Genomic DNA, 14,142 nt, shown 5'->3' on the forward strand with positions numbered 1-14,142 from the left:
AGGGGCTGGAATTAATTGCCAGCGTATATTATAGCGCTTCGCCAAAATCGCCAAGGCGCCTCTTTTATCTCTTTGACTTTTCCTTTATTTATTTCGTGTCTCGTTTGTGTTGTTGGCGAACAAAGCATACTCGATACATTCCGCTTCGCGCCTCGACGTTCTTCTCGCGGTTGCGGATGCCATTGAAATTTTCTACGTTCTTATGCATCGTGAATCGGAATGTGCCGTCATCGATGGCAATCGAACTGTCATCGGACTGACACTCCGAGTGGATGAAGAAATTGACGATCGTTTCCGCGGCGCATTCCATCGGGATGCTGTGCCCGGCACGAATTCCGATCTTTCATCACATCACCAAGACTATCTAAACCACATATTAGCGTGTAGTTTTGTATATTTTTACGACTGCCTCTCGTCGCAAGCATTAACACCGTTTTCACAAGTACAGTCTTATTGAGAAGAAACGCGAATCACGATGCACTCGTGAGTATTAATTAAAACGCGTAATAAAATATTTTCAAGAAATATCAAAGATATCTAACGAAATTGCGCGAAAGCATGATAAGAAATTAGATTTTTTTCTAGAATGTACCGCGATTACAGGTAATCGTATCTTTGCGTTGCGCTTGAACAATTGTTTACGTAATGATGCGACTATGGGAAAACAAGGATTCTTGCTACTATGACGTTCATGTTAGCTGCACCTTATTTTAACGACGCATTGTTTTGCATAGCATTGCATAATCGTTCTTTATTGCTCGTGAGAGCATTTTGTCTATCTATTGTTCGATCATTTTTCGGATTATAAAAAAGAAAATTGAGTTCCTCGATTATATTCTCATTAATATATCATCTATCTTATCCTCTTCGTGTACGCATATTATCAACATAGAATATGAATGTGAGGTTTGCGCTAAAGTTTTTTTTCAAATCTCTTATTGCCTATAATCTTGCATATATTATCTTTATTTTGTAAATTAAATTTTTTCTTTTTCTCTCACATATTAATGTCACTAGTAATGGTACAAACTTTTCTCTCTTCTCTCATTATATTTTTCCCATATCCTTTTATCTCTACGTATAGTGGCATATATTATATTTTATATATTAACAAATTAATCTTGTTCAACTCATTATCGCTTCTCGTCCCATCAATAATTCACGATAAATCGGAATTCGACAGCGAATTTCTCGACGCGTGTCACGTAATCGGAATTCAGGTCGGAGTATTTAAGCGGTTCCAACCGGATTCACACACATGTTTCTATATAGATATATACCGTAGAATTGCGTCGCTTTTGATAATCGGAATCGCGATATGGAATCCAAAAAATCGTGCCTCGGATCGATCGCCTTTCCTCTCGAACTCTCTCGTACGTAATCCTCTCGTCTGGTGGCCGTTCGCGCGCATATCTCTTCATCTTGCAAAACTGTCGTAATTCAGGATTAAGTGCGATGCTCTCAACGAGTCGTATTTCAAGATTGCCCTCAGCGCGGATTCTTGTCCTTTGAATACCGAAGCGGCGCGATTTGCAGGTGCTAATAATCGTAATAATTCCGATATTTCGGATGCGATCCGTGATTTTATTAATTATCTGAATAAAAAGATTTTATAAAAATTATCGAGAGAAGATTTTTTTTTAATTGTGCGTTGATTCTGTTATTCCGAAAACTCGTCAGGGTTGACGCACAAAGAGGTCTCTTGACTCCGAAGGTCTCGATCTCTCCGGCGATTTCGAAGAACGCAGGCAATCGTAGGCGAAAAGTCGTTACGGTGCAATGTCTCTCCTCGCTGTTTGATATGCACTTCATATCCAGACTCGCACGTATATATATAATCGGTCAATATATAAGCGAATGCGGGAGACACACGGCGAACACAACTTATTATTCCAAAGGTAAATGTAGCTTCGATCGACGCATATCTAAATTGCACGTTCATATCGGAGAGAAATTTTTACCCTCCTTACATCCTACGAAGAGTATCTAAATAAGCGTACGATAAATAACGCGGCGATATGAATACGTAAATACGTAAACCTCTCTATAAACTCGCTTTTCACATTTTTTTTTTTTTTTATTTTCCATCGATATCAAACAACCACAAAGAGAGGCAACGATTTAAAAAAAAGAGAGAGAGAGAAAATGAAAGATGTATTGATTCAAAAATTATATCTCTGGTTTAATTTCCTGAAAAGGTTAATGTTCCATTATCGGGATATCTAATTATATCTGTCAAATATGTTTTTTCTGAATTTTTACTTTTAAGATTAGAGTAACGTATATTTAACGTTGATATTTTTGAAACCACGTCACAATTTGTATAACAAACGATCTTTGCAAACTTATATGCGAGTGAAAAAATAATTCAAGCTACGGTTGAGGGAAGCGGTGATTAAAATAAGTACTTCCGTCCGTGAGCCAATGTTTGCTTCTGCTGCGCGTGAATTAGAGCATCCCGACAAAAACACGTTGCAAATCTGCACGTGGAACACGTTTCGAGATCGATTAAGTCGCGCATGACTTTTAACGCCCTTTATTTGCTTACGGATCGTCGATGCTCTCAAAACTTATACAAGCGCGTAGAGACAGAGAGAAATTTGCATTATTATTTAACTAAATGAAAGAATAAAAATATACAGTTGAAGTAACATGATAGTCGCAGCTTCGATGTCAAGGCTGCGCCAACAAGATAACTACTTGATGTGATGTCATATCAAAGGTACCTGGAGTTTCCAGGCACGTATGGGTGAACGACCTCGTCCAACAACACGTTTGCGAAATATATAGCGGTGAAATAATGGTGAGAGATATTGATGTGAGTTTCACAACTTGAATACTTTTGATATCAGAGAGACTAATAGCATATTTAAATCAATAAAAAATAAAGTCACGTGTCATATTAAGCAACGTCGATAGAACGAGAAACTTCAAACTTTGACATTAACAATAGGACCTGCGTGAAGTTAGCACCCCATTTCTGAAATTTTAAAATTCTAAAGGTTGTTCCAGGTTGTTCTACACTTGTTCTAAATTGTTCCAAAACATCAAATTTATATTATAAAAATTTTCGCGGAAAATTAAAAAATACAATTTTTTGACCTGGCACCCCATTTTTCAAAAATCGAACTTTTCAAGGTTGTTCCATGTTGTTCTAGTTGTTCTAAACATTGTTCCAAAGTATTAGTTTGATTGGTTAAAAACTTTAAAAGATATTGAAAAAACAAGAATTTAAGAAAAAAACATTTTTGGCCATTTTTTCATAAACAAAACAACTTACATTATTGTCGGTTTAGAACATATTTATAACCGCGTAGAACAACTCAGAACAAAATTTTCAAGACCAGAACAACAATATAAAGCCTACTTTACTGTTCATCGAAAAACTTTATTTTCCGTTTTTCTTGGGTAAAAACTTTGTTCCAGGTTTCCCGCTTTAAAACTATCGTATTCTCGACTAGAACAAACGGGAACAAAATTTTTAAAACCAGAACAAGAATATAAGGCCCACTTTACTCTTCATCGGAAAATTTTATTTTTCGATTCTCTTGGGTAAAAACCTTGTTCCAGGTTTCCCGCTTTAAAACTATCGTATTCTCGACTAGAACAACCGGGAACAAAATTTTTAAGACCAGAACAACAATATAAGGCCCACTTTACTCTTCACCGAAAAATTTTATTTTTCGATTTTCTCGGGTAAAAACTTTGTTCCAGGTTTCCCGCTTTAAAACTATCGTATTCTCGACTAGAACAACCGGGAACAAAATTTTTAAAACCAGAACAACAATATAAAGCCTACTTTACTCTTCATCGAAAAATTTTATTGAGAGAGAGAGCACAAAATGAATAGAAGTTTTTTGCGGGACTAGTTTGCGAGAATAAAAAAAAATCATATTGACTGCCACAAATTCGCGTGCGGCCACGAGAGATAATATCTGTCTACAGGCGTAAAAATTTGCCGACTTATGTCACATTTAATAAACTTGTCTCGCGGCCCCAAGCAGTCTGCGTCGCGTAACGATACCGGAATCGTTTACAACACATGGTCCATGGGAATTATCGATGCGACCCACGCACAAATATACTCGCGGGAAAAGGGACATGCGACAGAGAAAAAGATAGTTGCCGAGAGAGAAGAACGGCAGATTGTTCTGTCCCACGCTGGCGAGGCGATCAGTTTCTGTTCGGCTGCGAGTGTGCACGCATGGACGCGTCAGCGTGAATGAAAGTCATAGGTGTCCGTGGGGGTGGGTTTTCGATAATTCAGGCAACGGGCCAAAGTGCCGCGAGGGATGCATATTTCATTTTTCGAGAGTCGACTTTAGACGCGGGAGAATTGACGTCATGTCCGATCCGCAACGCGCCGCAATTGTGCCCGGGCAAAATGCCAGTGTTACGTCGATGTGAAAAACGGTGGTACTGAGAATACGCATTGCATTATATTGACATAAAATATGTATGTTTAAGTTGTCGCTAATTCGATGTTGGCGAAGACGGAGGGATTTATAAAGTTGTAATTATTTTACATATTAAAATTACGCGTCGCAAAAATTATGTCTTCTTAAATAGTTTTTTTTTTCTTTTCTTCTTTTTTTTTTCATTTCGGTGAACGCGATGATGAATGGAGAGTTTTAATTAATAAAGTGTTATTGCGAAATATGTATCGGATTTTTGTTTTTTTTTTTTTTTTTTTTTTTTTCCTGGGGGTTTGCCCCACTCGCGCGGGATCGGTCCCCGATTTTGTTCTGTTTTTTTTTTTTTTTTTTTTTTACTTCGCTGTGGTCAGCGCCACGTCTCCGTTATGAATTCTGCAATTATTCTTGACTCTCTCCTCATTTTCCTACTCGTCTTACCGTGGATATCACGATATCACGTCAGAGATGTGATCTTCCTAGCCGAGAGGGAGTCGTGTTATACGGAGATATATAAGAATAATTGACAGGGAATAGATCGCCGTCAGGATAAGATATTTAAACTGATCAATACGCTGTTATCGTTATTTTAGAAAATACATCAGTTTTAATTGTATGCGCATTCCCATGAGAAAAAAATTTATCGATAGACGACGGAAAACTTGAGGGCGCGTTGGAACCCTCTCCTCAAATTAAATTAGAGTTAGTTAGATTAGTGAAATTAAATTAGATACCATGGAATTTTGGAAAAGCAACTAGAGAGTGAAAAACGAAATTAAATGCACATCGTACTCGTAGAACAAAGACTATCATATCGTGCAGCTATTGAAAATGATTGTGAGTTGACAAACAGGAGAACTGAATTAAGCCTCAACGAAGACCAACCTCAACCAAAAAAGTATCGTTATATATCTGAAAAATGGTACCCGGCTAATCGCGTAAAAACGTTCGGATATTTTCGGAGAATGTTGGAACTCGTGGAACGCAAAGCCAGCGGGATCTCCTGGCCCACGTGTCGCGCTCGAAATCTCGATAACTTCGGGAAGAATCCCAAGGGAGGAGGCGTGCTCTTGAGGCGCGCAGAAAGGGGTTGTATGCGCGAGAAACGATGGAGGAGAGACAGCAAGGGTTTGCTTTGCTCTCTGGGCCAGCTGGGCTGCAGCGACTCTTACAGTCCGGATACGCTGGGAACGTGGAAATTTCATAAGGCGTCTCGCTCGAGGTATAAAGACACGTCCGAAACATTCCTTAGCAGACTATGTATTCGAATATCATTTTCAGTAACATTCAATTACCAAATATCCTAAACAGTCACGTCTCCCTATGTATCTTATCTCATAAGGCCGACTATCGATTAACTAAACATCCAGTGCCAATTAACTTACGCTGCAGGCAACTAATTTGTTTCTATAAACGTCGATAGTCGACGTATCTCGTGTGCCTGAAAATAATCAGAAAGCAGCGGAGTATCTTAGCTCTTCTCGCGGATTCAGATAAGCGTGCATCACATTTTTCACGCGTAATTTTGCATATCTATGGATGCAATTTGTCGGACGACGCAAAAGCGCAATAGAGAAAGTAATAGTGAAAGGTAAAGCTGCGTGGGCGACAGCTGCAGGTGCGTAGAGGTATAACAGGCGTATCATAAACGGGGTGCATCGACTTAGGGCTATCGCGCACAAATTGACATAGCTGATATGCATAGTATAAGACCATCTGTACCAATGAGCATGTTATGTAAATCAATATAGTGACTTAATGCTCGATGCTTATTGGTCTAGACGGTTTTACGCTATGCATATATAGCTATGTCAATTTGTGCGCGATGGCTTTCACCCTGTCCCGATCCTTTCTTTTATCAGCAACTCCCTTTGTCATTATCGATTAAATTCCTTCAATCAAATGCAACGATCGCCTGTATTTTAATACTTGAAGAAACAGATCTTTTTACGAAAAAAAATAAAGTTAGAATTAATATGCAGATTAAAAATTAATAAAGAAATCGAGGCCAAAGATCGAGTCCGCGTTTTCAACATTGTCGTTCGACGTACTTCTCGACGAGAAATTTCAAAAATTTCACACGATATAGCCTCATATTAATTATTAATATGCGTAGGTAGTTATTTATATCCGCGCAACTTGTTTCTCCAATGACGTCCTTTTCTCAGGCAAGGCGCGTACTCGCGCGTAATTTATACAACGCCGTGTGTCCTTTCGATAATTCTACCACTTCCCCCGTGCGAGATTGTAAACAAACAAGTTCCCAATTATATACATGTTGCAATTTGCGGCTGATAATTATGAACTGCGTCGTGCTTATCTCGATGCAAACTTCGAGTTTAATTTTGCAGATTTAAACGGCCGATATTAAAAGCTGTTTAAAAAGAGAAATTGCCGATTCACGGAGCGGTCGGTTTACGATGGACGACGATTCACGACGGATGTCTCGTTTTCAATATTTATTCTTAGAGAAATTATCGATCATCGTGTGTATCGCGCATGGATTGCGCGCGGATTTCTCGTTAGCAAAGCGACCGTAAATGGGGAGCCTCTATCACTTAGCGCACTAATATCCGTGTCCCGATACACTCCCGTATTTTTCTGTTCATGTAATTTGCGTCTGCGATGATTTACGGACATGACCGTGTCGGATTACGAGTACGGCCGTAACACGGATCGGTGTAACATTACGCGAGGAAGCGAAGGCGAACTTTCGCACGGTACGCCCATAAATTGGTGCAGGCGGCGATCGGATAGAACCGTCTCTCGGACTTTTATAGAATGCGCGATTTATATCGAAATCCGTTTTACGACGTGTAAACCTCGTGTGTCGAAAATTTTACATATAAATTTGATGCACATACACACACACATATACACACATCGGGTGTAAAAATATATCTTTAGATCTTTGATTTTAGACAAATTTTCATGCCACAAATTTAGATCTCATTGAGATTTTTCAATGTAATTTGAAATATGTATGGAGTGCTTTTAAAAATATAAAATGCTAATTTTTTTTATTTGATCCACAGATTTGAATTTACGAAATAATTTATAGAATTTGAAAAATTGAGAAGTCTTTGAAACAAAAGTTTTTTTTTTCTTGATTTCTCTTCGATTTTTTCCCAGTTTCTTATGGCGATAACTATCTGAAGTAAATAAATTTACACGATCGCCGATTTCTCTTAGAAGCTCGCACGTCGATAGCTGGTGGTTCCCGATGCAAACGCTTGGTCCCTGACTGACAACATTCCTTAGTCGGACGTCACTCGTAATATACATTTGCATTAATAGCGAGCGTGTGAAGTTGGCACCTCTATGTTACGATACCATGGTTTTGTTAAGAGTTCTGTGTTATTCGAAACAAAAGAAAGATTTCTTGATAATTTTTAAAACTAGTTTTCTCCATTATAACAACGAAAGTAGATTTTGAAAGATGGAAGTGCCAGGTTCACGATTTTTTACATATCAAGATTAAATAGTTCCGAGTACAGTTCTAATGTTCCTTTGAATAGTTACCCCCCTCCCTCCCCCCATAATTCCTGATCCTTTTTTGCAAGAGTTCTGCGATTTTTAGTTTAAAAAACTTACTTCGAATATCATAGATATTTTGAAAATCACGAAATATTAATTTTCGAAATATTGATAATCGAAATTTCGATTATGATTGAATTAAAAAGTACTCTGTAGGCAATTTTTTGATTAAAGCATATATTATAGTGATTGGAAGGTGATTTTTTGAATTTAAGAATATAATTGATTCAAGCACGTGTTATCGCAATTGGAAAAGATGTCGTTTGTACGATTTAAGAATATACATAATTGTTATGCTAATATTGCTATCGTTTAATCTAATACTCTATCTAATAGTTTAATTATTTGCATTTCTATATCGGACATTCTAGACATCGTATTTGATTTCAATCATTTATATTTCTCGTCTGTTTGAGATGCAATTAAATATATAATTTAGTTAATGGATAGTAAACATCTTCTGGAAACATCAATTATATAGAAATTTTCTCCGTGACATAAATATTTCCTTACATTCACGAGTTCAGTCAAATAGCGACGATTTAACGCGGTGAATCGATAAGTAAAACGCATGTGCATTCAACATATCGTAGAGACATATCCGAATACTATCTCGAAAGCTGGGTGAAGGATAAACTCGATACTCTGAATAATCTCGTGAGAATCAGAGAGGTGAAGCACAGATATTATGTGGATTACTTTACAGAAAGCTCGATCTCATTACTATGACGCGTTACTATAATGTACTGTTCTATACACGATACAACTGTCTGAAACGTTACAATGAGAAAACTTTGAATTTCTTTTCTTGAAATTCCGCGAAACCTTTTTTAATAATGCGTTATTTAAATTATGTCGTTTTTAATCTATAGTCTTGAAATTTTTTTTTGCGAACCCGGCTTTATTGATTTTTATTTAATAACTGGATTAAAAATCTTTTCTCTCCCGTGTAAAAATTTTGTTGTAAGATCATGGAAATTTTTTGATTTTTTGCCTTTTCTGTGGCCTTTCTTTTTATTCAACTGATTGCACCTTGAAAGGGGTGCATGTAATAATTTATTTGTTATAGCAATAAAAATTATAAGAGATATATCATCGCACTAAAACTGATTTTGACCCAAGCTTTACGAAAGCACGCTATATATTTTATTAAGAAGAGAATTGAGTTTTAAACTTGTATGTACTCGATGATCGAATAGACTGAAAGCGATCGATTAATGAATAATGAGTATTTTTATTGAGCAATCGTTGAAAATCGATTCAAAATCTCTAACTGCGCTTATTCTTACCGAATGATTATCACGCCCAAGATAATATGACCGCTTTTCGTTAGATCATCGCGCGTGATGTCACTGCGACAATTGTTATTTTCGCTCGCGGGAACGACTGACCTTACTTCGTGATCAGCACAATTTCAACGCGCATCGAACCGCACGAACATCATCAGCCGACAATTGTGATTTGATCTGTTCAATATAATGACGACGGCGGTGATTCGATTTGCTATGCTGCATTTCTGCAGCGCTGACGCGTCACTCGCGATTTTTCGCGATTTCTTGCGACAGTTCCCCGGGTAACGTCGTTTGGTCTTACTAGAGTGAACTCTATGCCATGATGAAGCCGCGGTGGGACTCGCGATTGCATTCGTCGCGGGACGTACGTTCGACAGATCGAAAGTAGCCTTCAAAGTGTGAAACGAATTGTCCAGGAACTGCACGAGTGTCATTAAATTATTCTTGACGCGACTGCTGCAGGAACCATGCATCTTTTCCTTTTCATTGTATGAAACCTCGAATGAAACAAACGTGAAACATTGTTGTGCTATCAGGGAAAAAGAAGAGACAGAGAGAATAAATATTTTTAAAAATACGAAAAAAGAAGATTTGACCGCAAAGATGCACGAAATACGCGAATTAATTGACAGTTTGACAAAGAAATATTGTTAATAAATTTCAAATTGATACTCATGTCATCTCGTCAGAGATTATATTTTAAAAATTTCCTAAAATTGTCAACAATTTTTTGAGAGTTCAATATTTGTCAGAATTTGATTTATTCGCATTCCAACTGAAATAATCGATATACTAAACAATTTTAAGATCAAGTATCGAAGTTTTCTAAAAGCCAGTAAATAGCGGTGTCTAAAATAAAGCGGCACAAAAGATCGAAAATACAAAAATCTGTAGTTTTTCCACGACGAGAAATGTCAAAGACTCATTCCTTTTACGAAACGTTTTAATTAATTTTTTACTGAACACACGAGATCTGCTTGTTTCACATAACGAGCAGTTTTACGAAATAATGCACAAAAATGTCGCGCGGGGGAGGCGTTTATTAAGAATCTTTTCTTCTTTTTTGTGTGTTCTATATAGCCATGAGGGGATGAGCACTGGAGCAGGAGATGGAGGTGGAGGCGGAGGTGTCGGAGGTGTCCAGAGCAGTGGTGGTGGTAGGAATACACCACCGCACGGCTCGCCCACCCCCATGGATAAGGCGACCTTAAAAGTTCATCTTCCTAACGGTAAGTTATTTCGCCCTGAAATAGCTCTTCGAAGAATTCTATTACATGCCAGAGATTGGCGTCAAATGATGGACTGCTTGATGAGACATTTGCTTCTCGCACTCACCAAAGAATAAAGATTATATATAATAATATATAAATATTTCTTTATTTTTTATTAACTATAATTATTTTTTATATATGTATATTTTCTTACACAGAAAGAAAACTATATATAAAGAAAATAGATAAGAAAATTATAAAGTAAAATACAAGTGCATTAAGAAAAACAGATAGCTCATCAGCTCTATTATTTTTGTATTATATATATCCTGTGTTATTAAATTTAGGTGGCTTCAATGTCGTCAAATTTGGCGATGCGATCGACGTTAAAGGTATCATTTCTCTGGTGACTAGTCGATTAGCCGTTGGTACCAGACACTACCGGAATCTGTACGCGATGAGGCTGCACCATCCCGGATCCGGAGAGAGTTATTGGTTACATCAGGATATAACGATGTATCAGGTACAATATACGTGTGGTGCGAGCCGCATGTCGTATCCCAACATCGATATATTCTGTTTCTTTTCTCAATTTTTTCAATGCATTCGATTCAAGGTGCAAGAGAAGTACGAACGAAAGCATCCGCACTGCGAATGGAGGTACGAGCTTCGAGTGCGTTATCTTCCTCAGAATCTGAATGATCTTTACGAGAAAGACAAAGTCACGTTTTACTACTATTACGATCAGGTAACGATAATATATGGATCGTAACATAGAGTGCTTACACATTCTAGAAATAAAGTACGAATTACATCTTTCATCTTTATTATCGCGTTCACAGGTGCGAAACGATTACTTGCTCGCGAATCACGCCGCTCTGGATCAGGACGTCGCGGTTCTGCCGCAAATTGCTCTAGACAAGAAGAGCAATCTCGAATACCTGGAGCGTGAGGTACTTAGGACTTTCTTAAAGCGATGAACGTCGCTTGCAATTTTACAATACAACCACGTATCTATTTATCGCATCCTTTCTCGTTGTACGAAATACGCGACCGAATTTGTGTTCTTTTCACAGGTCGGTCTGCACAAATTTTTACCACGTTCCGTACTGAACGGGATGAAGGCGAAGGCACTCCGAAAATTGATACAGCAACACTTTAAGAAAGTCGCGGCGTTGTCCGAACTCGAGTGCATGTTTAAATTCTTCGATCTGCTACGGGCGTACTATCGATTCGATCAGGAAAGATTTATATGCGCTTTAGGGGTAAGTAACAACAGTTATAAATCTACCATATATTTCTTCTAGTGTACTCCGAACGATAAAAATGTAAGAAACACGCAGATTTTATGTTTGATATTTCAAATTTATTGTACTCTCGATATGTTGCACTTATAATTTCTATTGTATAACTCGTAGTCAAGCTGGTCGATACCCGTGGAACTAGTCATTGGACCGGACTTAGGTATATCGTACATGGCCCATCGAGGAGGGACAGTTGTACGTTTTCGAATCACATATCTTTTTTATTAAAAAAAAACTGATTCTGTATCATTCCTCTCGGAATAAAAATCTTGATTGCAGCCGACTAGGATGGCAGAATTCTCGCAAATACAATCCATCCAAACGTTAGTATCGGATTGTAAAACACATGCAAAGGCCTGCATAAAATTAAGAGTCGCGGGTGCCGCGGAAACTCTCAGCATCACTTGCTCCAGTCTGGATCAAGCAGAGAGTCTCGCAGATTTGATTGACGGATATTGTAGATTGGCTACAGGCAGCAACACTTCATTGTGGAATAGAAAAGGTAAAGATAAAAATATTTGTTATTATGACAAAAGTTTCGAATAGTAATAATTATTTTCGAGATGTTTCCTCCGATATAATTTTAAAAAAATATAAAAATGCGTGCGCAGATCATATCTTAAAATCTTTTAATAAACTTTCATTCTATTGCGATGTTAATAAGATATATTAAGTTTGTTTATTTTGTACTCACAAGCTGGATCGTGGAAGAATTATCCCTGTCCATGCAAAGGTAAACAAACGAGGGAATTCTGCGTACTTAAATATTTTTTTAACGCTCTCATTTATACATATACATGAAATATGATTTTTATTATAGATGCGCAACCGCCAAAATATAGACAAGATGGTGGTGCCAGTAGTCCGGCCGGCGAGAAGAATACAGGTAAAACTGGAACCATTTTATCCGAAGATTATGCGGAGATTGTCGACGAAGAAGGAGATTATTCGACACCAGCTAGTAAGTATATTTGTCTTTATCGTTTACTTTAACATGATAAAAACATAATTATAATACTCTTCATTAATATCGTTGATTTTTATTTTTATATCTTTATATTTTGAATTAATGCATGAAAGATATTTAAATCAGTCAATCTTGCTTGCAGCTCGAGACTATGAAATAGTCCGAAACCAAGTGGAACTAGGTGAAATTATAGGGGAGGGTCAATTCGGTAACGTCCATAAAGGATCGTACAAGGGAAGGGACGGTCAAACCATCGCCGTTGCCGTCAAGACCTGCAAGGTCGACGCGGATCACGCTACTTCCGAGAAATTTCTCGAAGAAGCTTGTACGAAAAATTAATATAATCATATACTTGTGTTTAGTAAAATATAAAGAGATACGTAAACGTTGTTTTTCATTATACTCAAAACGATAATCAAATTATAGATATTATGCAGCAGTTTGAGCATCCGCACATTATCAGACTGATCGGAGTCTGTTCGGAGGCGCCGATTTGGCTCGTAATGGAATTAGCTAGACTCGGAGAAATGCGTGCCTATTTACAATCTAATAAACACCGTTTAGACCTTGCCACACTTCTATTGTATACTTTCCAATTGAGCACTGCCCTGTCATACCTTGAAAGCAAGAAATTCGTGCACAGGTACTTACAATGAACGAAATCCGTTTGTCACTCTATATTTCAGATATTATTGTAATATCTGTGTGATTTTGTTGTAGAGATATCGCTGCGAGAAACGTGCTAGTTTCGTCGCATAGTTGTGTTAAATTGGCGGATTTCGGCCTCAGTAGGTGGGTGGAAGATCAGAGTTATTATACTGCAAGCAAGTGTAAACTGCCAATTAAGTGGATGGCACCGGAAAGCATAAACTTTCGAAGATTTACGACCTCGTCCGATGTTTGGATGTTCGGTTAGCTTTCACTAAAATTAATCGTGTTTTGTAAAAACCAGGTTTGTTTTCCCTTGTAAAAGATTGCGTCAATGAAACTTGATCATTGTTCCAGGTGTATGTATGTGGGAGATTTTAATGTTAGGCGTCAAACCATTCCAAGGGGTAAAGAATAATGAAGTGATACGCAAGCTGGAGAATGGAGAACGCCTCGCGCTTCCCAATCACTGCCCGCCACGATTGTACTCCTTGATGTCTCAATGTTGGAGTTACGAACCCAGCAAGAGACCGACCTTTAAAGAGATTAGAGAAACTTTACAGTGAGTATTTAAAATATTCGTAAACTTTAAGCAACCCTTTTAAGAAGGGGTATTATTACATGCTATATTACATATTATATTACATACTAATCTATTAAATAATTATAGCGAGATCTTGATGGAAGAGAAACATCAGCAACAGGAAACAATGAGACGAGAGAACAGAAGAGTACAAGCTATGTCCTGGGGTACGTCGTTTACAATAATGA

General features: G+C 37.7%; 1 protein-coding gene across 5 annotated transcripts in view; it reads left to right on the forward strand.

Moving 5' to 3' along the window:
• Window positions 1-14,142, forward strand: part of LOC115241532 (focal adhesion kinase 1) — a 62,163-nt gene that overhangs the window by 41,394 nt on the left and 6,627 nt on the right. For 4 of the 5 annotated variants that reach the window (XM_029817306.1, XM_029817302.1, XM_029817303.1 and 1 more), the window contains 14 exons: window positions 10,322-10,470; window positions 10,800-10,975; window positions 11,069-11,200; window positions 11,295-11,405; window positions 11,529-11,717; window positions 11,871-11,951; window positions 12,036-12,258; window positions 12,454-12,489; window positions 12,577-12,717; window positions 12,866-13,048; window positions 13,150-13,366; window positions 13,444-13,634; window positions 13,729-13,933; window positions 14,042-14,121. In XM_029817306.1, the coding sequence (XP_029673166.1) occupies window positions 10,332-10,470; window positions 10,800-10,975; window positions 11,069-11,200; window positions 11,295-11,405; window positions 11,529-11,717; window positions 11,871-11,951; window positions 12,036-12,258; window positions 12,454-12,489; window positions 12,577-12,717; window positions 12,866-13,048; window positions 13,150-13,366; window positions 13,444-13,634; window positions 13,729-13,933; window positions 14,042-14,121 (2,104 nt within the window). In that variant the 5' untranslated portion in view covers window positions 10,322-10,331. The remainder of the gene's footprint in view (window positions 1-10,321; window positions 10,471-10,799; window positions 10,976-11,068; window positions 11,201-11,294; window positions 11,406-11,528; window positions 11,718-11,870; window positions 11,952-12,035; window positions 12,259-12,453; window positions 12,490-12,576; window positions 12,718-12,865; window positions 13,049-13,149; window positions 13,367-13,443; window positions 13,635-13,728; window positions 13,934-14,041; window positions 14,122-14,142) is intronic. The other variant, XM_029817305.1, reaches the window with a different exon arrangement.

Source organism: Formica exsecta, unplaced genomic scaffold (genome assembly GCF_003651465.1).
Source record: "Formica exsecta isolate Colony F162 unplaced genomic scaffold, ASM365146v1 scaffold500, whole genome shotgun sequence".
NCBI lineage: Eukaryota > Metazoa > Arthropoda > Insecta > Hymenoptera > Formicidae > Formica > Formica exsecta.